Source organism: Polypterus senegalus, chromosome 4, assembly GCF_016835505.1.
Source record: "Polypterus senegalus isolate Bchr_013 chromosome 4, ASM1683550v1, whole genome shotgun sequence".
Taxonomy (NCBI): domain Eukaryota; kingdom Metazoa; phylum Chordata; class Cladistia; order Polypteriformes; family Polypteridae; genus Polypterus; species Polypterus senegalus.
Window position 1 is genome coordinate 215,054,688 of NC_053157.1, and position 26,658 is coordinate 215,081,345.

Here is a 26,658-nt window from a genome sequence, read left to right on the forward strand (position 1 = left end):
TAGATGGCGTGGCCGTGAATGTCTCTTGCAATGTGCGGCCATCTTGTCGATGATAAGTACGGGGACATGTGCCAAATGTTGTGTCAGTGAAAAGGTGCCCTGCAGTTCACCACGAACATTTTTCCCAACCAAACATACCCCATGACCGCCTCCTGGTCACAAAGGAGCCCCATCCCCAGTTTTGTGGCAATCAGATGCCCGGTGCAGATTTGTATGGCGGACAAACAAACAAACATACATACTGTACATACAAACATACACACATACATACCTCGACTCTGCTTTATATATTAGATATATAATTGTCAATCCATTAGCAGTGCTGACTACTTTAGTTTCGAATCATATGGGCTTGATCCTCTCATGAGAGCACTAAGTGCCTACTCTACACGACCCTGTAATTGAAATTTAGGTTTGGAATATGAATGGAGTGACGTTTTTTAAAAAACATCTCCTACTGGAAGAGAAATGTATATTTTTTTCTTTTGAGTTCCCCAGAATTAGCTGTTAAAACAAAGCTGGTTTGTCTAGCTGAGCAAAGCTACAGTACCTAGTGAGATCTTCAGTGTAATTTTGGGAATGGTTTAGATGAATGTTTGTTTGATTCTACATGGAATTCTCTTAAGTAAACAGCACTATTTATTAAAAGTTAATATCAACACAAGAGAATCAGCATTGTTTTTATCTTTTATTTCCATTCACATTTACAGCTGACAAATTATATTCCATCTCCTCCGAGGAAGACATGTTATTTTGAGAAAAAAAGCACATATTTATTGCTTTAGTGATTGTTAAGCCCCAAAATATTTGGGTGGCCTCATTGTGACCCATTCACTTCATACAATTACATAACCTGCTCTTCACTGGCCTCTGTGTCATTTTTTATATACGCTTTGTGTGCTGATGTGCGCTACTAGCAATCCTACCATCCAGTTCAGAATAAACAAAGTCTGTGGTTTACACTTGACAAGTTGACCTCACTTTTGTAAGTCTTTATATATTTTTAAAAATTTTTTATGTATTCATAGTTCAGTTTGCAGGCCCATGACCTCAAAAGACATGATCACATCCAAGTTTGATGTTTCAGATGAAAATTTAGCAGCCAGCTTTAGCTCGGAAGAGGCACCACCAGTAAAAATTTCACCTTCCCAAACTCTGCTTTTGTTCAGCTGTAGCTCTGTTCTGGTTTCCCCAACCACACAGACCTTCTGCGCTCCTGGCACTCGAATCCTGAAGCGCACCCAGCTGTGTGGCTCAAGTGTACCTGATCTGGGTTCAAAGAGCACACAGCCCTTCTTCCAGGCACTGAAAGTACTCGGGAAGGGGGTTCCTGGTTGTTCAGAGGAGCACTTCAGCACGTAGTCACACACATGGCTAAAGTCCTTGATGGAAGAGGTTTTTGCAAATAAGCCAAGTCTATAAATGCCAGCTTGTGGCAAAGACACACTTACTGTTATTTTGCTGTCAGTATATGTAAGAAGAACATATCGATTGAGTGTCTGCTTGTTGTTGTGCATCTGCTCCTTGGCCAAAACCGCAGTGAGCTCCACATTCTGAGGTATGTGAAATGTTATGTTACACTTGCCTTGTTGAGTGCTAATGATGGGACCAGAGTGGCTTGGCTTTGAGATGCCAGCTTTCCTTGTTTTAACACCAGGTCCACAGGCTGGGCTCAAGGAAGGCGGAAATAATTCATTCAGGTTGGTGGTGGTGCCAGTACACTGTATCAGGAAGTTGCCTGCGTTTTGATAGCTTCCTTCTCCTTCAAAGTCCTTCACAAAGACAGAAAAACGGTAGTAGCCATGAAATGGGCAGAGAACATGGCATGTGATCTTTTCTTCCTCTATCTGTGAAGCTACACATCTTTTGGCCAAAGATGGATCCAAATCTTTGTGAACAAACTCACAAAGGATCATCAGTGGTTTCATTGTGTGGAGAATCAACTCAAAAGTGCCACTTTCTGTTGTGAAGGGCTCTATTCCGTGGCTGCAATCCTTTATGCCCAAATCTTTTGCGGTTTGTTGGAGGCCCCAAGACAGAAATGGGTTCTCTGGACGTTCCTCAGAAGGTTTGGGTTCTTGACACTCAACCTGGAATGTACAGACCCAGCTGAAATTGCCTTGGGACAGTGCAGGACGGGCAAAAACCATGATGTCATAAATTCCACCAACAGGAGGGAGAAGTTTAAGATTCATGCCTTTGCGGGACACTGTCAGGAGTCCAAATGAGCTGCTAAGGTCTTGGGGATTGTGTTCGCTCTGCTGTAAGATTTGGTAGGTGAATTCCAAAGGGACAGAACAGCCCAGGGAAATGACAGCCTCTCCATTCACTGCAAATAAGATACAAATTAAATGAAGATGCATATTGTAATATTCTCAAATTCCTTAACTCTAATTTAGTTCAATTGCTTAATCAGGTTGTACCGTGCACTTTTATATTTGTCATTTATAATTTTATATCTTCACATTATTTAGATGACTTTATGTGTGGGGTCTGGGCAGGGACATTTGTAATCTTTTTGGGACCCTTGATCCTTCTTCAATTCTTCATTTCAGTATGAGTTGGGTCACGGGTCCCCAAGCAGTTCATTGACTTGCTTATACCAGGAAGTCTCTCTGGTTTTGAGCTTAAGGATAAAAATGATTGAGTTTAATAAGCGGGAACCTTAGTTTTCAACAAGTCTTGTGATATTGTTTTAACTTTCTTGTATACACAGTATAGAGAAAGTATAGGAATCGGGGGGGAAAAAATGTGACCTCGAGATATTGGTGAATCTTGACGTTTTAGACCTTCCTGAGTCCGAAAATACAATTTTTGAAATTAATGTCTGTCTGCAAACACATTAATCCGCAAACACTTCGACGCAGGGCAGTGAGATTGTGTACACCTGCTTTATATCAAAAATAAGGAATCCTATCAACTTTTGGACCACTTTCAGCAACTGGAAGTGGTACTTTACTTGAAAATTCGCAAAAAGTATTCTGTTAAACTTTGGTTATAATTACAGGTAGATGATTCAAATTTTGTATAGATATTTATGATGATAAAAAGCAAACAAATATGAAATTTGAGAAAAATTACTCAGCCGGAAGTACTATTTTATTTAAACAACCGTCCGAATATTTTGTGTCATGGATGTGTACACGATATTAAAAACTGTATTCAATATAACGTATATTCTTTCAATAATTATTAATAATTTTAATTTATACATCATCAGTTTAACAATAACATATAAACATTGAACATGCCATGTAAATATAAAGATATAATGGGAACAATAACCAGGAACGACAGAGACGTAGCAGCTAATATATTTCATTTTATGATATTTTTTTTTTATTTCCACCATCATTATCATAACTAAATGTAGCTAAATGCAGTTTTACCTATAGCAATTTATTGCAACAAATATTATATAATACTAACACTTTTCCTATGTTTTTAGGTGACTATAGCTCTTTTTACTTTTCATGTAATCGAGTTAATGCATATGTAATCATGAAAAAATTCCACCATTGTTTTCGACCTTCCTAAGTGTGAAAATATCGTTTTAATATAAAGTTTGATTATAAATAGAGGTAAATGATTGTGTATTGATATTATTGATTAGTTATGATGACAAACAAAAACACATGATATTTGAGAAATATTGCACAACTGGAAGTGGTTCTGATGACCTTTTCCTCGATCTCAGTATACGAGAAAGTCGAGGGGAGCGCACTCCCGTTTTATTTATGCACGGGGCTGTGTATCTTTCACCTGATGAATGCAATATTTGAGGATTTGTAAACCAAATCGTCACATCTAGTGTGTAAACATCTGAACGAGTGCAAACTGGAACAGTCCACTGTTAATCAACGGTTATTACATTGTTGAAGTGAAAACAGATTTTTTCTTTTTTATGTGTTTAATCCAGTTTAGGCCTACAAGGGCCAGATTCCATATCTGCAGCACTCGGTTTAAGACAGGAACCTACATTGTCATTGCAGATGCACACTTGGAGACCAATCTAGAATCACCAATTAACCAAACACACGTTTTTGGGATGTAGTAGAAAAAATGGAGAACACAGACACAGGCAAGATGAGCAATCTTCACATTGATAGCATCAGTACTTGGATGTGAAGCGGTGAGTTAGCACCATTAACCATGCCCACTCCACTTCCCTTTCTACATTCTTCCTGTGCCGCTGTGGGTTTTCTTCTGTTGTTACTCTGGTTTCCTATCTCATGCCACAGGCATGTATTGTATGTTAGGATTGACTCCTAACTCTGGCTAATGGAATGTGTCCTTACAACGATCAGCAACTTTTCTAGGAGCAGATCCTGCTTTTTGTAAAATCTGTCTCTCCCAACTCTGAACTGGATTAAATGGGTTCTGAATGAATGAATGAATGGATGGATGGATAAGAAAGACTGGTTCCAGCTAAGCTTTTTCAATTCTAGTATGGATACAGCTACAAGAAACTATTCAAGAAATTGAGAACCCTCCAAAGTGTAGTCCTGTCCAAACCTGATTATGTTTCTTGAGAGAAAATACTCAATCTTAAATGACTGACATGGGTGGATTTATGAAAGAGAAGGGAACACAACGGGTAATAAAACTGTAATATTGTTCATTATCAGTGATGGATAGCAGATGTAACAAAAGAAGTGGATTTTGTGAAAATGCAGTAAAAATTGTTCTTTACCATCTAAGGACTAAGTCTGGGACTGTGCTGCTTGTAAGATATGTTGGCTTGTATGACTTCTTCTGTGTTCAGTCCAGTCAAGAATGCTACACGTGGTAGTTGTTGAGGATTGCGGTTCACTTGTAGTGCCTTTTGAACATTTGGAATCTTAAAGCAATATCCCAATATTCTAGAGAAGGATGGGCCAAATATCCAATTTCCAGATGTATTAAACTCCTAGACACTTTTAAGTACTGGCTTTATCTGCTAAATAGTAAGGGGATACAGTGATTTTATTCTTGAATTTGAAATTCTTTTGGTTTGATCTGGGATATATAATATTTTATTTGGATATTAGATGTGTTTAGGAGAGATGGCAGTAGACTTTTTAACCAGAGGATGCCTGAAGAGTGGAGAAGAAGAGTACTGGTGCCGATATTTTAGAATAAGGGGGATGTGCAGGACTGAAGTAACTACAGGGGAATAAAATTGATGAGCCACAGCATGAAGTTATGGGAAAGAGTAGTGGAAGCTCAGTTAGGAAGTGAGGTGATGATTAGTGAGCAGCAGTATGGTTTCATGCCAAGAAAGAGCACAACAGATGCAATGTTTGCTCGGAGGATGTTGATGGAGAAGTTTAGAGAAGGCCAGAAAGAGTTGCACTGCGTCTTTGTGGACCTGGAGAAAGTATATGACAGGGTGCCTCGAAAGGAGCTGTGGTATTGCATGAAGAAGTCAGGAGTGGCAGAGAAGTACATAACAGTTGTACAGGATATGTACGAGGGAAGTGTGACAGTGGTGAGGTCTGCGGTAGGAGTGACGGATACATTCAACATGGAGGTGGGATTACATCAGGGATCGGCTCTGAGCCCTTTCTTATTTGCAATGGTGATGGACAGGTTGACAGATGAGATTAGACAGGAGTCCCCATGGACTATGATGTTTGCTGATGACATTGTGATCTGTAGTTATAGTAGGGAGCAGGTTGAGGAGACCCTGGAGAGGTGGAGATATGCTCTAGAGAGGAGAGGAATGAAGGTCAACAAGACAGAATACATGTGTGTAAATGAGAGGGAGGTCAGTGGAATGGTGAGGATGCAGGGAGTACAGCTGGCAAAGGTGGATGAGATTAAATACTTGGGATCAACAGTACAGAGTAATGGGGATTGTGGGTGGAGAAGAGTGTCAGGAATAATTTGTGACAGATGGGTATCAACAAAAGTGAAAGGAAAGGTCTACGGCAGTGGTTCCCAAACTTGATCCTGGGGACCCCCCTTGGCTGCAGGTTTTTGTTCCAACCAGCTTCCGTTTTTCATTGGACTCTTAGCCTATTTAAGTGACTTATTATTTCTCAAGTCAATGCAGAAATTATAGTTTGGTAGATTTTTATTAAAATATAATAAGCAGTTATATGGGGAAGTTGTTATATGGGGAATATGTAGTTTTGGTTTTTTTTTTTAAGTCATTAACAGTATTTTCAACCTAATTTTCATTCTGCTTTTCCAGGTGTTCTGGTTATTTAATCGATTATTTACTAATTGGTGAGTCTGAAACTGAAATCATTGCTGCTTTCATCAACCCGGGTGTCTGCTCTGCTGGTTGCTAATTATCACTATTATGGTTAAATGAGGGCACAAACTACGGAGGAAAAGGGGAAAGTAATAGGAAAACAACAAAAAAGAGTTAAGCATTTATAGCTTTAGAAAAAAAAATATTTCTAAATGTCTTATAAATGTAAAGACCATTGTGTTGTGCTTTTCTGAAAGCAGAATAACGAGAAGAGTAAAAAAGACCAGCTAATTAAATGAGATCAGTTGTTATCGATTATTATCACCAATTGTGGATCTGGTTAGAACAAAAACCTGCAGCCACAAGGTGATAGTTTTCTGATAATCAGTCAAGGGTTTTACCTGTGAGGAGATGCAGAGACTTGGGAGAAATTAATGAGATGCCAAGTCTATAAAACTCAGACGTCTTGAAGACACTTTGCTCAAAATCTTCAAGTGAGATGGGAGAGTCCGTCAGCTGCCACTGGCAGTCATCAGGGCAGTGGGAGTCGATGAAGGTTTCTGGGTCGGGCAGAAAGTAAAACTCATCATACCTTGAAAAGAAAGAAAAATGTACTGAAATTGAGAGGTTAGATGGGCAATTGTAGTGAAGTGAGAAAGTGAGATTAAAAATGTCTCATTCTCTTTTCATAAATGAAGAGAGATGAATATTTATGTCCTGATTAAACAGTTGGTACTTACTTTAACATTTACTTAAAAAGATGGCAGTTTACCTGCATGAACAGCCGGTGCACACCCTTCTCCAAGTTGAAAAGTACTTCCTGGTTATCAGCTATGATAAACTTCTCCAAAGTATCCACCTTTTTTTATGTTAACCATTTTGGCAATACTGGCTGAAATCCAATGCCAGCGTCTCATCTGTCAAGCGCACCACGTCTCTGGTAACCGTCGATTTCTCTGCTCTCATGAGTTGAGAATTTGTTCTTTTAGTTTACTCTATGTTTGGATGTCATAAATTCTCTCTCTGAAATACGTAATATCTTCGCCAGAATCCATTTCATCGGCAGTAGTAAGCATTTTTCTAATTAATTCTTGTGCTATCAATTCACCAATCAGTAACTAGAGGGCGTTGTAGAGTCCACCCTCTCAACTTTGACGAGTGAAAGTGACAGTTTTATATCAAGCCGTATTTCATGACGGTTTGCAGAAATGTTACGGACAAAATTAAATAAGCAACGAAAAACATATTTCGTGACACATTTATTTATTTATGCTCTCATTTCATGACATTTATTTATTTAGGCTTTCATTTCATGACATATTTATTTATTTATGCTCACATTTCACAGTACTTTTATTTATTTACGCATTTATTTATTTAATTTTGTCCGAAATATTCCTACAGAATGATTAAGGTAACTCCTCGCTGGGTTGGAACCATGAACGCTAATTCTTTGTATTTCCCGTGTTACAGTATACGGCGGTCCAGATCTAATCATGCAATTTTCATTACGCTATAACTTAAGTTTATTACAAAGAAAATCACCCGAAAAATCCCGGACCATCGAGAAGTGTGCGAACTGACGACATGAAGAATCGCCTTCGCGCCGAACTGGAATCGTCTCCGCATAAATCAAAGTCATCCAGCCGATCTGGACCACCCTGTAGTGTTTATACTGTGAGATTTTTGAGACCCTGACATCTCCCCTGTGTGCCAAGACTATGTTAATGCAGGTTGTGTCTATGCAGTGCTTTTTTGCATAAGTGTATTCATATTTCACATTCCTAATTTCTTACATTTGCTTGACAATTCAGAGTGCTTATTTGAAAGCTCTCTAACTTGAATTTCAACTAATCTATTTTTCCTGAGAGTCGAGCTTCTTTTCATTGTATTAAAACTGTTTTCACCTAAAAGCAAGCTTCTTTTAAACGTAGCTGACAGGATTTGACTTGTCTTATATAAATGTATTTTTTCTATTAAAAATTTCCTTTATTAAGTAGTAGCTTCACTTTATCCGATGTCTCAAATATATGGCATTTGTGAAAGCAGCGGTCCTCAAACTTTCGTATTTCACGCCAACTCCCTCCCCCCCTAAACCCCCACCTTTATCTACCTGGAATAATTCTGCGCCCCCTGCACAATATAAAATAGATGAGATTAACCCCTGATACAACCAACAAATGTATGATACTCGTGCGGTGTCGCGGTATCCTGTCATTTTTACTTCCATAAGATTTGCATGTAGGCTATTTGGCTAACTTCGATGAAATATTTGCAGTTTTTTTTTAAAGTGCTTTAATAACTGTTAAAATGCCGTGTGTGGTTTTTTGGTAGTTATTCTAATCCCAAAAACAAAGAATAAATTATTTATTCTTATTTAATTATTTTTTTTATGTAAAGAAACAAATATGTTTTAATTTTTAAAAATCTCGTAAACGAGGACACCGATGAAGTCAATCTGCGCGAGACGAACATATTTTCGTCCGACAGATATTATACCGCTATTAGTTGTATCATGAAAATAACCCAATACGCAGTAAATTATTTAACTCAATTTAGCAATATTGGCTACGCTGCCAATGTGGTGCAGTCGCGCCGCATATCGCCTGATCTACTGTTACCCGGATGTTCGCGACTGCTACCGATACGTCTCGAACTTTCTGGACTGAAAATACGCGACTATAAAAGCAGCATCAGCAGCGGCGCTCGTCAGAGAAACAAACTTCAAATAGAAAAAGAGCTCAGAGTGTCAAACCAAACCTGGACAGGCTGTGCATTTTAAAGCAGGCACATACTGTACTGTACTGTATTAGTCATCAGATCTATGCCTTAGAAATGTTTTATTTTAATTTTAGTTACAATGCATTCGTTGTGATTATATGTTTGCAAATTTAAATTTGAAATAAAAATGTTAAAAATTAATCTTATGTAAGACATTAAATAATTAATGTCTTGTTCATTTATTTGGGGTTGGGTTTGCGCCGCACCCCACCCCACCCAACGGTTTGAGAATCGCTGTGTTAAAGGATTCTCAGCAGAAGTGCTAATGCAGAGCGCCATCTGTCGGACTAAGAAGTGCAATGCAGTGCATTTCAATTGATGGTACAAAGGTTAACGCTGAATATGCCTAACAGAGTGCAAGTGCTGGATGGGTTATACTGTACTGATGCAGCACATAATATTATTAAATAGTGCCAACCGGGTCAAAATACCGTATACACTTTTTGCTTCCTATCTTCCTTGTTTCCTAATAGACAAGACTTCATCCTTCACTCTCTAGGTCTGGTTTTCTTCAACTTTTTTTGGTCATGACCCAGTCTTCCTATTTTTAAGTGTCATCAAGACACATTTCTTGTTTTGTTTTTTGTTCACCTTATACAATGTCTTGTATTAGGAATTTGTTAGTTTTCGCATACCCCTTGGGGTCAGCCATTGTACAGCGCCCCTGGAGCAATTGCAGGTTAAGGGTCTTGCTCAAGGGCCTTGGCAGTGACAGGGATTTGAACTGGCAACCTTCTGGATACCAGCACAGATCCTTAGCCTCAGAGCCACCACTCCACCCCAAGAGATGATCATAACTGGGAAGGCTTGAGGAGGAGAATCATGGACGATCATCAGACTTTCCCCTTGGAGAATCAAGGTTATTCGAGGGAGACCATCGGAGCAATGTTGGTTGTTAAAATCGACCAGCGGTGACCCACTTCGCAAACCATCTGTGACCCATTACCGGTAAATACAGCGGTAACTCACGACCTAACGGCAGTAATTTAATAAACCCTGCTCTTGGTGGTAAGCTCATTAATATACAGTAGCTTCACACGAGTTTTTTTGAGCTTAGTATGACTGAGATATTTGGGTCAAATAGAGAAGAGATGGTCACCAGCAAACACCACCTTCAGGCCTCAATCCGATTGTCATATCCAGAAGCACAAGGCACCACCTTTCTAAGGTGTGTTGTGCTATTTGGTGCCACATCGTCCATGCATTTTCAGAGTGAGAGTTGTGCCCATGGTTTTGGCCCACGTATCAGTACGATCTGCATCACCCGTTAGGTAAAGTGTAACATGTTCAGGAGAAGAATCAATACCTGTGTGAGGTCACGATCCCCTTTGGATTGTGTTATCTCTTACAGATGAGTTGGTAGCAGCTAGCTGAAGCTAGTTGAAGTACCTTGGTGCCATTTTCATAACAGAAAGTAATTTGAGTGGGACATTGACCAAGAGAAATAGTGGTATTGCCAGAGATGGTGGAGTGTAAGCTAAATACTTGGCCAATGCCCTTGTATTATCTTCAGAGTTTTGTCACCATCCTCCTCTATGATTTTGGGTAGTGACTGAAAGAATGTGATGATAGGTATACCATATGTGGCCCAAACCAGTTTCTGTAGTACGTCCACAGGGCCCGTTGTCTATAAAAGGTGAGAAGCTGGTGGAAATAGTCATGGTAGATCTTTTAGGAAACAAATGAAGCTCTTAATCCTGGAGGGCCCCCAGAAGTGACTTTAGTCTACATTGCTTAACCATTTTGGCTGTCTGCTGTATAAGAAGGGTTTTTAAAAGATAATAATAATGTAGCATAAGTGAATACAAAAAATGGTTAAAAGTGGTGATCTGTCGTAGAACAAACCCACTGAATTAGTTAACAATGGTTACCCAGACCTCATTACTGGTTGCAAAGGGCCCCCCATAACAGTTCAGACTTAAGGACCTCAGAAATGTAGGTCCACCACTGGTGGGGAGGTTTTTTCTGGTTACTGCCCCTTGGCTATTTATTGTTTAATACGTCATCATCCAATGTGTATTTTATGTACAGCATACTGTCATTTCTGCTGCAGAACCAGGAGAACAAACACAAACTGCTGACCCGTCTTGTCAACCTCACCTCTGAGTAAAGGTTCTGGTACCGATGTCTACGGTTCCTGCTCCCCAGCAAGCATCCAACAAGAACCACTGCCCTCCTAGCTGGACTGCATTCCACATGTGGTTGGACTTTGTGTTCTGATAATTTTGTCCAAGTTGATATCCAATTCCTTTTCCATGCCCAGAAATTTCAACACATTGGATTCCCAGCACCCTTAAGAATGGAAAAACATTTGTTAATTCTACGTCGATCCAAGTTTGGGGTCAAACGTTTATCGGGCCATTGTTGTCACATTTGTAGAGTGCAGCAAATTCTTACTTGCCTGTGCTAATCAACATGCAGAGCAGACATAATGAGGTGCAAAGGCAGAAGTGGATTAATGTGGCGTCAAATCAGATGAACAATCGTCTGTCCAGGACAGGGCTGAACGTCGTGATTTAAAAACGCTTGCTCTACACATTTTAACGTCATGTAAATCGATATGCCGGTGTAATCAGAACTCCAAACACAACTGCTACACTTGTGTTCCTTATTCCACTTGTATTTCCGTATCGTGGCCCTTCAAACTGAATTGAACTGCGCCCACTGTACAGGGTGTCCATAGTGTCTGTGTGCAATTTAAAATAGTTGTAACTACAGTATATGTGAGAGAGAATCTGCAAAAAGGATTAGAAAGAGAAAACACTTACATTTTTTATTGTTCTTGTTCATTTTCAACATGTCCACCATCATTACTAACACAAGGGGTAATACGATTCTGTAGTTCTCGGAAAACATTTTTCAGACTGATTGTCAGTATTACCAGCAATCACATCAGTTATCCTAGCCTGCAAGTCTTCTAAAGATCGAGGTTCGGTTGAATAAACATTCGTTTTCACATGTCCCCATAAAAAGAAATCCAATGGAGTCAAATCTGGCGAACGTGGAGGCCAAGAAAATAGTTCATTTCTTCCAATCCATCTGTTAGGGAATTTCTCATGTAGAAACTGTCTAACATGCAAAGCAAAGTGACGAGGAGCACCATCTTGTTAAAACACTGTGTTCCCTATCAGTCCTAAAGTTATTTGGCGGCATTTCTAAATAGATATCACCATTAACAACACACCCTTCAAAAAAGAACGGCCCACCATAAAAGCACAGCACACATTAACTATTCTATCCCCGAATGCCGTATTAGCGAGACTTCTCTCCCAAGACTCGGTCCGTACGGAGTGTGCGTCGCCCCACTGGTTGTAGTGAATGTGGACAAATAGTTTTACTCACCAAGAAAGTGAAGGCTGAGACTCCGTATACTTTAAAATAGATTTCTGGCAAAAAGTCATACAAGTATTAGGACGTGAAAACCGTGACAACTCGAAGGTAAAAGGACGATAATTTCCTTAACCTAAAATACAACATGGCGGAAGGTAAAGCAAAGACTAAAGCAGCGGCAATAGCAAAAAGGGAGCTAGGGACATATCAATATGTATTAATTAAATGTAGGAATGTACCAAACAGTCTGATACCAATATTATCACAGCACATTAACTTTGGGAGAATCTCTTTCATGTTCAACAGATTTTCATTTCCCCAAATGCGGCAAAAATAATAAACATTCTAAAGACAGACAAAAACATCAGGCTTTCTAATCCTTTTTACGAATTCTTTCTATCACATATGCTTACTATTTTAAATTGCACACGGACTTTATGGACACCCTGTAAAGGTGGTCAACCTAAAAGGCTAGCGGCATGTCGGCTGTACCTGTAATAGAATAAAAACTACTACAAGCTCCATAGCAGTCCCAAGATGCTGTTCTCTTTAAACTCTGTCCCTTGCGAGTTCCCTAGTGGCACTCAGGCTCTTGCACACATCAGCTTAAAGAGATGGGATTTTATGTTATTAAATTGCCCCTTTCCGTCTTCCGTCTTTTGAAATGTATTTTGTTGTTCCAGAATACACTTTTCAATGTAGCCTTTGAGCCTCAACGCTCAGAATGGAAGTCGCCCATATATGCTGTTCTTAGACGACAATGAACTTTAAACTCTGTATTTGTAATCTAAAATTAGCAAGAGTCCCGTTCAATCAAAAATAAACCAGAACAGACGCAATATTAAGCTCAACGGAACATGTCTTTAAGTGCAATCATCTAATTTAACTTTTACATAATAAGCTAATGGATAACTTCATCAAATTCAGCGTTTAGACTGACACCCTGCAGCTGCCATGGCTTAGCAAGTAGCAGGTGAGGCTAACAAAGTGAGCAGCTGCTTCTAAATGCAGAAAGGCATCATTCAGCACCATCACAGTTTTAGTAAATAAAACAGTCTAAATAAGTCTAGTAGCCAGGCAAAGTGTCCACAGATTGCCTTTATAATTATCCATTTAATAATGTTATAATCCTGTTTGTTTTCTGGCTTCAGTGAAGCCTCTCAAAAAGGCAGCCCGCTGACTTAGAAGCGAGAAGATTAACTTGACTACGTAGCCCTTTGAAACCACAGAGCACTGAAAGAGTCAGAAAATGGCATATAGCTTTACACGTAAAGATCTTGGAAAGCATAGGGAAGGACCTTCTTGCACAAGCATTAGGAAGCTTTTCTTAACACAGAGAACCATAGATATATGGATTAATCTGCCAAGTAGTGTGGTAGACAGTAGGACTTTAGGGACTTTAAGAACTCAACTTGATGTTATTTTAGAAGAATTAAGTGGATAGGACTGGCGAGCTTTGTTAAGCTGAATGGCCTGTTCTCGTCTAGAGCAGGGGTGCCCAATACGTCGATCATAGTGCAGGTAGATCGCGTTGCATTAAAAAAAATGTTTTTTTAAATGTTAGTCTATCATATATCCTCCCTATGGCATTGGCCACTTGACTGACATACAGGCCAGTCTGAGATCTCTTTTCTTCTAACACACTGGTCATCCTGCACGCACGATCAAACGCGTGAGCTACTGCAAAACTCCGGCTGTGATCTAGTTAGCCCAGTGGTTCTCAACCTGTGGGGCGGGCCCCCCTAGGGTGGCGCAAAGTAACAAAAAGGGGGGCGTGAAGATGTGAAAAAAAGAAAACAAGAATCAAAAATATGAAAAAAACATCTGTTGAAACCAAAACAAATTAACCTAAACTACACTCTGATACTAGAACAATAAATATAGAGTTAGATAAATGTCGATAAAAGTTAAGCAGGTCTAATAAATTATGCATCTACATTTCAAAAAAATGTTAGGGGGGTGCGATTAAAACTGTTATGAAAACTCAGGTCACAAATACTTAAAGGTTGAGAAACGCTGGGTTAGCCTTCCAATTTATATCGACTAAATGGCCTGTATTTGATATAGCTCCTACTAGAGTTCAAGAACCCCTCTAGGTGCTTCACAACAGTCATTCACCCATTCACACACTGGTGATGATAAGCTACTTTGTAGCCACAGCTGCCCTGGGGCACACTGACAGAGGCGAGGCTGCCGAACACTGGCGCCATCAATCCTTCCGACCACCACCAGCAGGCAAGGTAGGTTAAATGTCTTACCCAAGGACACAACAGCTGCATTCTCATGCCGGGAGCCAGGATCGAACCTGCGACCCTCCGATTGCTGGACAACCCGCTCTACCGACTGAGCTACTGCTGCTCTAAAGACTAAAGAAGGGATTTAAAAAAAAAATAGTTTGAGGGGTGTATGGGCTGGATGTGGAATTGGAAGAGGATTTTTTTCTCTCGCAGTGTCACAATCGAAGTGCGTTTGTCTGATCTGTCAATCTATCATTGCTATTCCAAAGCAGGACAATGTGGAAAGGCACTTTCGAACTGTTCATAAAAACTACGAAACTGACGTCCTTCCGAAAAGCGATCTGAGAAAGAGAAAAGAGAGGGAACTAAAATCGCAGTTAATCGAACAGCCGTCCTTTTTCACTCGGCTGAATTCAACAGCAAAGGCAGACACACCGAAGCATCGTTCCGAGTGGGTCACTTGATCATTAAGCATAAGAAGTCCTTCCAAGATGGAGAGATGATAAAATGAGGCCTTCGTTGAAACAGATGGCTAGGGAAAAATTTCAAGACCCATGGCAGGAGAAAAAGGAGTTTCTCCTTGTCATTAAACATGCAGAATACAAGCAACTTAATAACGATCAATGGCCACTAGACTTGGCATTTTTTTTCTGATCTGACCAACATGTTGAATGAGCTTAATTTATAGCTGCAAGGACAAGAGAACCCCATGGTCAATATGATCAGCTCAGTTAATGTTTTCAAATGAAAAATGTAACATCTGTCCTCAAAGCTGCAGCACCTTGATTTGGGGAACATCTAAAACCTCGCGTCAGAGCTGGAGACGCAATGGAAGGCGTGTGTGCAACTTGACAGCATGCGCTACACAGAGCAGATTGAAAATTGTCTGTCAGACTTTATCTAATGGAAAAAAAGTAACGCTTCGAGTGTTGCCCAATGTAGCGGAGACAGAGTAGCGTTTTTTCTTCACAAATTTACTCAACTAAAAGTAAAAAGTATGGTGCAGTAAAACTACTCTTAGAAGTACAATTTTTTAAAAAAGTTACTCAAGTAAATGTAACGGAGTAAATATAACTCATTACTACCCACCTCTGATACTCAGTAAATATACCGTATATGCTCCAATAGTTGCCCCCGGCGTTTATTTGCAAAACTAGCCTCGGCTCCTGGCACTTAATAGAGACCTGCTGCTATTAGAGACCGGCCATTATTAACAAAAACTTTCAAAACGCAATATTTTTTTCACGCGTCGGTACACAAAAATATTGGCTAATATTACAAACAGCTACTTTATTTGAATTTCACATGCTGCATAAGACTGTTAAAGATAAATGGCAATATCTTTCTATACCTTTGGCTGCTATTTGTCGTCCGAATCCACAATGATGGTTTTGTTGTTGTCCAGTTCACTATCATCTTCCTCTTCTTCCAGGTTTGTCCGTATTTTGGTCAACCCGGCACGAAAATGAAGCAGTTTTAGAAACTGGTATATCCGTATTTCTTATATATGCAACGTGCTGACATGCACATGTATTACACATGCAAAGATACAGACGCTTACAATGTACGCTAGTTGGCAAATATCAAAGACCCGGCTACTGTTAGAGACCGGCTACTATTTGGCCGCGTCCCCTCTGAAGCCCGGCGCTTATTAGAGACCGGCGACAATAAGAGACTCGACGTTTATTGGAGCATATATGGTATATGGCAATTTTAATGCACAGTAGGTAGATCATTTTGACCTGGTCATTTTAAAAGTCGCTCGCAAGCCAAAAACAGTGTGGGCACCCCTGGTCTAGAGTGTTGGAACATTCTAAGAAAAAAAATCCATCTGATTATGCTAGAAGCCCAGGGCATGGCTGCTGGAAATCATTCCTACCTAAGAAAAGGGGGAAAAAAAATTACCTGCACATCTCCAGACACAAACGGGAATATCCACAACACACGCCTTTGCCTGCCTCAATCACCTGCTCCGGCGAGCACAGCTTCTCTGAAAGGCCAAGGTAGCCAGTGATGTCATATTCTGAGAAGAAAATCAAATCAATCAGTATTTGTTGTCTTATTTTCTTTCAGTGTTTACCATCATAAGGTGTTTTAGGTAACTGTACATGAGATATCCATTAATTGTAACCAAATTACTGCCGGTACTCTGTTTATGGCGATGTACTAGCACTCAATTGAAGAGCGTGGGGGAGAGGGGTTCCCCCATATGCACTGGTAACGTTGCTGGTACTCTAGATGGAAACTGCAAGAGGTGCCAGTACTGCATGCTGGTGAGTACCTGCCCACTTCAAGCACTGATATTAACAGAAGATTAACATTTGGAATACAAAGTAGAGTAAACCAGATAATCAGATATTACAGGGTCAGCGTGTTCTGAGATTAAATTACAATTTAAAGCATACAACAATTGCTAGTAATCCCGATGTGGATTAAGTGGATGTGAAATTGGATGGACAGGGCACACAAACTAGGAGCACCACGTAAACCCGTTTAGTCACACACACGTATACCCAAGCCAACTTATTCCAATTCAGGTCCATGAGTGTCATGCCTGAATTGACAGTGGAGGTGCCAAATGGCTGCATTTTCCTAGAAGATCAGATTGAGAAATGAATGAGTGTTAAATAGCTTAGTGTAGTTCCTCAAACGCAGATGGGCGCATTGATTTCAGTCAGCAGCTACGGTTTCCACGTTTTCCCTTGTGATGTTGATCTTCAGATTGGCTTGGAATGTTGTTCACCAAGTTCCTGGGGGGCCTGCCAACTTTCCTTCTTCCCTCTGGAGCGACTTCTCAGATAGCAGCCTTTGCTTGACAGCTGTCTGGCCTCCATAAGGACATGCCCCACAAATCTCATTCTGTGCTGCGTGATGGTCTCTTCTGGACTATAGTAGTTGGTGAGGCGATCTTGGTAGGTGACACCTAGGATTCTTCTCCATCATCACTGCTGGAGTACATTGAGCCTGTGGGTGATCCCATTTGTACTCTTCTAAGTCTTGCGGGCACAGATGGTTGTCGGGATAACAATGCTGTTGAACAGATTAGAATCTTCAGCCTCGTGTCGATGGATGGTATTGACCAGATTGAGCACGAGTCTTTGAAAGATGGCAGATACCTTGCCGTCCGCTTCTGTGCGTCCATTGCTGGCTATCATGCTGCCCAAGTATGTTAATGGAAAAACCAGAATAAAGTTTTTTAACTGGTCATAAAATACCAATTATCAAAACCTAAAATAAAACCCAGAGAATCAAAGTCTTAAAACAAAAGGTCTAACACTAATCCAATGACCTCTCCTTAACTAAACTTACAGTTTGTTTTTACAAAGAAAATCAAAAGCTTGGATGTATGTGATGTGGCTGCCATCTTAAGTTTACAATCTTGGAGGACCCTTACATTCTGCCTTATGCATGACGTCCCACGTTAGTCATGTCACTTGGTCCACTTCTTTTTATTTAAGTAGCATTGTCAAGAGTCAACCTTTCTCTTGGTTCGTGGACACTAAACATTTAGCGCATGCTTTTATTTTCAATAGACTTCACTATTGTAACTCACGCCCAAATGCATAATACAGAATTTAGGTCCACAAACAGTCTTTTTATAGGTCACTGCACATTGATTTTGAAATCGTTGGAATTGTTTTTAAATCAGTTAATGGTCCTACATCTTTGTATTTCTCCAACTGGGATCTTGTTTGGGATCTTGTTCTGTTCCTAAGAATGGAGTGACTTGCTTTTAGGATTCACAGCCTTTGGTTTTGAAAAAATTACAGTAATCCCTCGCTATATCGCGCTTCGACTTTCGCGGCTTCACTCTATCGCGGATTTTATATGTAAGCCTAACTAAATATATAACACAGATTTTTCACTGCTTCGCGGGTTCTGCGGACAATGTATCTTTTTACTTTCTGTAAATGTTCCTCAGTTGGTTTGCCCAGTTGATTTCATACAAGGGACGCTATTGGCGGATGACTGGGAAGCTAACCAATCAGAGCACGCAGTTAAGTTCCTGCGTGCTGAATGCAGTGTTAACCAGGAAGTCTCGTCTCGCTCATTCAGCATCAGCGTGTTTCGCTGTGTAAAGAGTTGTGCTCTTTTGTGTTTATCTTTGTGCATAGTCAAGCCCTTCATTATGGCTCCAAAACGATCTGCTACTGCTTCAGGGGCCGTGCCCAAACGCCAAAGGAAGATGTTAACGATTGCTGAAAAGGTAAACGTTTTGGATTTGTTGAAGGCTACGATTCTTTTTATTTTAAAAGTAGGAAAGGAATATAAGATCTACGGCCACAGTGTCCTTTTAACCAGGGTGCAAAACGAGTTGTAAGTGGATGTAATAAGGCAGTAGTCTGGATGGAATCTGCTTTAGGGATTTGGATTGAAGACTGCCGGAAGAACAACGACGATGCTACACAGTCGCCTGAAGTGGCTCCTTTAGAAGGGCTGTAACGCTCTCCTTTGTTGTGCAGTAAAATTAAACTCATTGTTATCGGACAAGTCATCGTGTCATTGTTGTTGAGTAACCATAATTAATTTTCTACTTACAGTACTTAGTACATGTACGTACGTTTAGTGTCACTGTGTACACATTTACTGTATATTATTTTTCTTGCATTGTACGTATTTATTGCTGGTGGCCTGTCTATCGTAATGGCTGTAACATATGTGATATCGGAGACACTCGATATCTTTAAAATAATATTTAGGTTTTACTGTATATAAACAGTGTGTTTATATACATAATTTCATGGAATCTTACCTAATATCTAAGAGAATACAAAGGGATTATGCTGTATAACTCTGCGGGGAATATTTATAAACAGTGTGGGAGAGTTTATAAGGGCTTAAAATATATAAAAATAACCATACAAACATATGGTTTCTACTTCGCGGATTTTCACCTATCGCGGGGGGTTCTGGAACGTAACCCCCGTGATCGAGGAGGGATTACTGTATTTGAGGACAGCCCAGTCCATGGATATTTTTAAAAGCAATCTTAAAATATATACACTAACTGGCCACTTTATTAGGTACAGCTGTTCATCTGCTTCTTAACACAAATATCTAATCTGCCAAGCACATGGCAGCAACTCAATGCATTTTGGCCTGTAGACATTAAGAAGACCAGCTGAAGTTCAAGACAAGCATCTGAATGTAGAACAAAGCGACTTTGAACGTGATGTGGTTTTTAGTTCCAGACAGGCTGGTCTGGAATTTCAGAAATTGCTAATCTACTGGGATTTTCACGCACTACCATCTCTAGGGTTTACAGAAAATGGTCCAAATGGGGGAAAATATCCAGTGAGTGGCAGATCTCTTAGTGAAAATGCCTTGCTTATGCCAGAGATCAGAGGGGAATGGCCAGATCGGTTTGAGGTGATAGAAAGGCAACAGTAACTCAACTAACCACTCGTTACAACCAAGGTATGAAGCAGAGCATCTCTGAACACACAGCATGTCGAACCTTGAGGCAGATGGACGACAGCAGCAGGAGACCACACCGGGTGCCACTCCTGTCAGTTAAGAACAAGTAATTGAGGCCACAATTCACATAGGCTCACCATAATTGGATAAAAGAAGACTGGAAAAACGTTGCCTAGTCTGATAAGTCTCGACTTCTGCTGCGACATTCGGACGGTAGGGTCAGAATTTGGCATAAACAACATGAAAGCATGGATCCGTCCTGCCTTGTATCAACGTTTCAGGCTGGTGTAATTGTGTGGGGGATATTTTGGGCCCCTTAGAACAAATTGAGCATCATTTATATGCCACAGTCTACCTGAATATTGTTGCTGACCATGTCCATCCCTTTATAACCTCAGTGTACCCAACTTCTGATGGCTACTTCCAGCATGATAACTCGTCTTGTCACAAAGCTCAAATCATCTCACACTGCTATCTTGAACATGACGATGAGTTCATTGTACTCAAATGGACTCCACAGTCATCAGATCTCAATCCAATAGAGCACCTTTGGGATGTGGTGGAAAGGGAGATTTGCATCATGGGTGTACAGCCAACAAATCTGCACCAACTACGTTATGCTATCATGTCAATATGGACCAAGATCCCTGAGGACTTTTACCAGCACCTTGTTGAATTTATGCCATGTAGACTAACAGCAGTTCTGAAGTTAAAAGGGGGTCCACCCCGATACTAGCAAGGTGTACCTAATAAAGTGGGCAGTGAGGGTGTTTTTACTTTAATGTTGTTTATTTTATTATTTATTTTAATTATTTATTACTGCATTTATATTTGTACTTGTTTCTTTTGTGTAAAGCAATCTGAAGAGCATCCTTTGTGTGAAGAGTTGCATATTAATAAAACCTTTTAATGATTATAATGATTATATATGTGAAGACAGCAAAAATGGTGCAAGAGGAACTGCAGTTAATAAAAGGCGTGTTTTAAAAATGTTAGAAATTTCACGGATGTGTCCAGTTCACTAATCGCTCATATTGTCAGCCATTTCCACCTCTGCTATGCAAATGTCAAATAAATTTGCTTCAAGTCTACTCACCAATGTTATGGCACAGCCAGATCCATATCGCTCGGACCCTCTCCAAGTCGCTCTGGGCCCCCTGAGTGATACACTGCGTGATCTTCTGAACAGAGTGCACTTTCTCTGTCTTCAGCTTCATTATGGAGTCAAGCAAAGAAAACCAGTGAGGATGAGTGTAGGCCAGATAGTATTTATTAATCAGATATGTAGAATAGAATGAAGTGAGCCAATTGAAGGATGACAACAACTTGAGCCAAAGTTACTCTCCCTGTGGAGGACAAGAGTTTGCTATCTGGGCTGGTGTGGAAAAGACTAGCTGTAAAATGATCAGCCATAACATATGATCTCCATTAGTAGCTTAGGGTTCAAGTTTACACCCAAATGAGCTCATTTCACAATTTCTTTGAAACGTAACTTATTTAAGATGTCCAATCTTCCAGTCTAGAAATCTTTCAAACTGAATTTTCCATTTAGAGTCCCAAATAACACAGGGAAACAACTGTTAACCAATGGAAGGAAGAGGTACTTTTTCTATTGACTTACCTGCTTGCTGGCAGCCAAAACATGGTTGTCCACTCTTCTGAACACCTTGGGATCATGGAAGAGATCCTTTCTTGACTTCCGTCCTACCATGCTAGTCTTTCTTTCTCCAGGTAAGATGCTCAATGTGGAGGCCTCCACAGTGTATGGAATGTCTTTTCTCACTGTGGGCTTCTTAACCACTCGGAAGTTCTGGGTGCTCTCATTTGAAAGTTGCCGCTTAGTAGAAGGTTTCTCCACATTGCTGTTCTTCTTGTTTTGCTCAGCTACTTCCCAGAATTCAAACATATTTTTTTTTGAACGGAAATCAGATAGGGATGCTTTGGAAGCGGAACTGATCCATGAACAGCGTCCATTGTCATTACTTCTGGCCAAAGAACCTTGCAGGTCCCATTCCTTACAAACTACTATTTCCCCTAAGACTTGGGAGGAAGAGTCTCTTTTGGATACCTGCCTGACATGGTTTCCATTGGTGACATCAGAGAGACTGAGATCTCTGGCTTTATTGCACTTTTCCGGTGTGTTCTGGTCTCTTTGAGGCTGTCCCCTGGAGTATGTATCCTCTGGGAAGTCGGTATTGTTGTTATTGTTGGCATTGGCGTGGCCCAGGAAATGTGGAGGAGACACCGTAGGGGAAATTGGTACAGTCCGCCTCACATAGCTACTGCCACAGCTCCCCATTTTAGCACCAAGGTCTGTAGGGAAAGAAGTGATACAAAATGTAAGGACTGCGTTGCAAATCATTTCTGCCAACATTCATTTTCAACTCAATTATACCTCAAACCCCTAGACTGGAAAAGTGAGGTTAGAAAATAGAAATGCATGCATAGATCCTGACCAGGATTGTTCATCCATTATCCAACCAATTGAAACCAGAGCTGATTCTGGGCACATTAGAGATAGATAGATAGATAGATAGATAGATACTTTATTAATCCCAAGGGGAAATTCACATAATCCAGCAGCAGTATACTGATACAAAGAAACAATAGTAAATTAAAGAGTGATAACAATGAAATAAATAAAAATAAAAAAGCAGACAATAACTTTGAGTAATGTTAGCATTTACTCCCCCGGGTGTAATTGAAGAGTCACATAGTGTTGGGGAGGAACGATCTCCTCAGTCTGTCAGTGGAGCAGGACAGTGACAAAAGTCTGTCACTGAAGCTACTCCTCTGTCTGGAGATGATCCTGTTAAGTGGATGCAGTGGATTCTCCATGATTGACAGGAGTTTGCTTAGTGCCCGTCGCTCTGCCACAGATGTTAAACTGTCCAACTTTACTCCTACAATAGAGCCTGCCTTCTTAACAAGTTTGTCCAGGCGTTAGATGCAAGCCCTGGTGGCATGTTATTCTGTTTAAAGGTATACACACACACACACTTACAGTAACCCATTGTCACACATGAGTGTCGGAGGATCTCATCATGGTCTCACTCAAGGTATGTGTTAACCTGCTGGCGCCAGAGGGGGGTGTTGTCACTAACTTTCTCTCCTCTTTCCCCACAGCTCCGAGAATCCACCCAGTGATGGCATGTAGCCCCCTGTTCTGGTTTGTATGATATACTGTAAGAAGCCCAGCTGGAGGAGGTGACCTTTGCAATCAGAGTGACCCGTCGGACGGAGCTCCAATAAATAACTCTCAATTTGGCAAAGAGGCTATGAATGCTTTTGTTGTTTTGACCAGGAAGCTGTTGTACTGACACTTGGAGGTGTGTTTTTTGTTGGTATGTGTTTTGTCTTGATAGAGTTCTATATTAAGGTACTTTTCCCTTTTGTATTAATAATGTGTAGCCTTTGTCAGAATGCCTCAAATCCCATAAACTTGCCACTGGTTATAAGGTATTGTACTTTATAAGGTCTCCTCACAGTTACAGCTTAAAATATGTATTATTGATAATATTCATAAAATAATAGCAATAAACAAAGTACATTTGAATACTGGCAACCATACAGCCTGATAAATGGTGATGTGTAGTTTCAGGCGGTACACAGACTTGTCTCTAGTTAAGGCATCATTTGTGGTTAGCTTTCTTCAGAACAGGCCGCATGCTTGTCTCAGTATGGCTACTGAGTTGTGCTTCTCAGTGTGGTCTTCTTTTGAGTTCATGGTGTTTGAGATGCTCCTTTATCATGATGGTGAGAGTGAGGGAGGGGTAAAGCAACCGAATGTATGCATTCTTTGTCTAAATCCTTACACCAATGGGGCGTCATGCTACAGAATGGCCTCTGGTTCGAACCAATCCCAAACAGCCATACAGTGGCACCTTGAGATACGAGTGCCCCAACGTACGAGTTTTTTGAGATACGAACCATCACTAAGTCAATTTTTTGCCTTGAGAATTTGAAATACGAGCAATCAAAGAGCTTGTCCCCACACATTCTGAGGAACTGACAACAGAGGAGTTGACGGAACTGTAGACGCAGCAACATACGGAGGTTCTGCAGGAGATTGGTATTGCGGAGGAGGTTATCTCTTAAAGTGAGAAAAAGGAAGTGTTTGCAATGTGGGAAAAAGTGTTGAACTTTATAGAAAAGAAACACCCTGAAAAAGTTATAACTGATAGTGCAGCAGCGCTATTTAATGACACTTGCCTAACATTTGATCGCTCAGCGGCGCTATTTAGTGACACTTGCCTAACTCATTTCAGAAACATTCTAAAGGGGAGGACTAAACAAAGCTCCTTGGACAGGTTACTATTGCAATGCCCTGTGAATGTAAGTGATGAAAGCGTGGCAAAAAAAAAAAACTAGTGAAGAAGAAAATTAAATTACGCAAAAGTGAAGTGAAAGAAAAAAAACATTACAATTCGCTAATCAGCTTCGCCAACATCTGTTAATTTCTTTAGATTCTCTTTTATGTATTAGGTTTTATTTTGTTTGTATACAATATTTGTTCATTATAAATACATTTTTCTTATGTTGAAAACATTTAACAAAAAATTGGGGTGGTTTTTTGGGGGCTGGCACAAATTAATCTCATTTCAATTAATTTCAATGGGGAAAATTGATTTGAGATACAAGCATTTTGACTTAAGAGCTTGGTCACGGAACGAATTAAACTCGTTTCTCAAGGCATTACTGTACTTCAGACCAGTAGGGGCACACAATAACTTTCACACCTGCCCCCCAAAACCATTTGTTGAGTGAAGCTTGCCAGTTATGTAGTTTGGCTTTCCTGTGGGGGCTGATTGAGAGAGTCACTTGCCAGACTGCTTTTAGGTACTTCTCCTGACCCTGACATAAAATGACAAAGTGAGAGAAGAAGAAGGGGACTAAGTTCTGTTTATTTGTACTTAACACTGTGCTTGTGTGGGAAACGATTTGGGAAGAGTTTCCCACAGCCAAATCCAAGACTTATGTGTGTTGCTGAACTTGTGTCTGCCTCTGTTTGCGTCAGGTTGGGAAGCTGAAGTGGGGAGTGTAGGCCCGATGCTCGGGGCTGAAGAGGGCCACTCCGGCTGAGCATTTTTATGGAGTATCTGGAGTGACCCGATGCCACACAAGTCCTGGGAGAGGCAACAGGAGACAGAAGGAGAAATATGAGACTCGGAGTGAGCGCACTGCTGAGAGCGCATTGGACAGCAGGAACCCAAGCCTGAGAAAGAAAGGTTGGATTATTAATCCAAGACTTGCAGGTTCGTTTTCTTGGTTGTTTATGGTTAGTTTTTGTATAAATTATGGATTTTTCAAATGTTCATTTTTTTCCCTGTGCTTAAAAAAAGTGTTTACAGCGAGCGGTTCGTAAGGCTGTAGCGTGAACTATTGCAGTGTTAGTTTTCTCTGTTGAATATATATATTGTGGCCTATAGAGAACACACCAGCTCCTCAAACCAAACACAGACACAAGTTCTTCTCAATAGTTTCCAACCTGTACAAAGAACACAGTACAAAAGCACAATAATAGAGTAAGCCTTTTCTTCTTCTTCTTCTTCTTCTCTCTTTTTCTGTCTGTCTCTGTCCTTCCACCTCTACTCCTCCTCCCGACTCTGGCTCTTGGGGAAGTGGCAGTGGGTTCCTTTAATCCTGCACTTGGGAGTACCTCTGGTGGCCCATTAGCACTTCTGGTTGAGGAGGTAGCCTGACAATGTAGGGTCCCGCAGCACCCCCTGGTGGCACCCATGGAACAGCACTGTGCCAAACTCAAACTCCCATGAGGCCCTATGGGCATCTGAAGTATCACTGTAACCCTTTGGGGGCTTCCATCTAGCACTCCAAGGAGGTAGTGCCCTGTCCCAGTATCTGCCACACCAATTTCTACACTGTATATGTACAAGTGGTCACTTATTTTTGTTGGGGAATAATGTAAAGCAACGAATCCTGCCTCAGAAAGTGTCCAGCCAAAAAGACTTCATACGTCTCTGCGCAGAGACCTACTTATTTTGTGAGCAAAAACCCTAAGCCTGAAGCTCCACTTTGGCAGAACTCACACAGCAACACTCGCTACAACATTTCAGTTTAAAGCTGCCAGGCCATAACTGGAACACAGAAAAACAACTTCCATATCAGAGATGAGGTCTTTACTCACTCCTGGCTATGGAGGATCACTTTACAAGCCCGAAGATGGGGATTAGGTCTTCTTCTCGATTCTTACTTGTACTCTCTGCTCTTTCTTTCTGGTTTTCTTTTTGTTTATATGATTGTCATCCGCCTGAGGACACGTGTGTATACATTTCGTTGTATGATGTACAGACGACGATAAATTTGACTGATGTCTATTGGCTCTCAAAGCCACTGCTCCAAGATGGCTCCTCATCACTTGTAAGTTTCTGCTGCCTCCCTGAACCTCAACTTCTCTCCAACAGATTCTCCATGGCCTCCTTAACTTTAGAGCTAATTACTTCTTACATCCTGATTCTAATTCTCTGAATGTCATCCAAACTCAAGTAAGGGATTTTCAGGGCACACTAAGCTATAGATGTTGCAATAATATTTCCATTGATTAAATCCTAAGCCCACCAATTCATCTAATTCTCTCATTCTTACTATTCTATAGCATATTCAGTTCAATTGCCTCCATTTCCATTATCGGGGGGTTTGATTCATACGTTATAACCAGCGCTGCTGCAACAGGCAAACGGGCCTGATGGACTG

The 26,658-nt window shown here is 40.6% G+C and overlaps 1 protein-coding gene across 1 annotated transcript in view; it reads right to left on the reverse strand.

Annotated features, from left to right (window-relative positions):
• Positions 1-669: 669 nt before the first annotated feature.
• ky (kyphoscoliosis peptidase) overlaps positions 670-26,658 on the reverse strand; it is a 32,360-nt gene continuing 6,371 nt past the window's right edge. Inside the window, exons 2-7 of the mRNA XM_039751937.1 lie at positions 21,569-22,260; positions 21,044-21,158; positions 16,435-16,552; positions 11,063-11,254; positions 6,583-6,773; positions 670-2,329 (exon numbers count right to left, since the gene is read on the reverse strand). Of these exons, the coding sequence (XP_039607871.1) occupies positions 1,023-2,329; positions 6,583-6,773; positions 11,063-11,254; positions 16,435-16,552; positions 21,044-21,158; positions 21,569-22,246 (2,601 nt within the window). The 5' untranslated portion in view covers positions 22,247-22,260 and the 3' untranslated portion in view covers positions 670-1,022. The remainder of the gene's footprint in view (positions 2,330-6,582; positions 6,774-11,062; positions 11,255-16,434; positions 16,553-21,043; positions 21,159-21,568; positions 22,261-26,658) is intronic.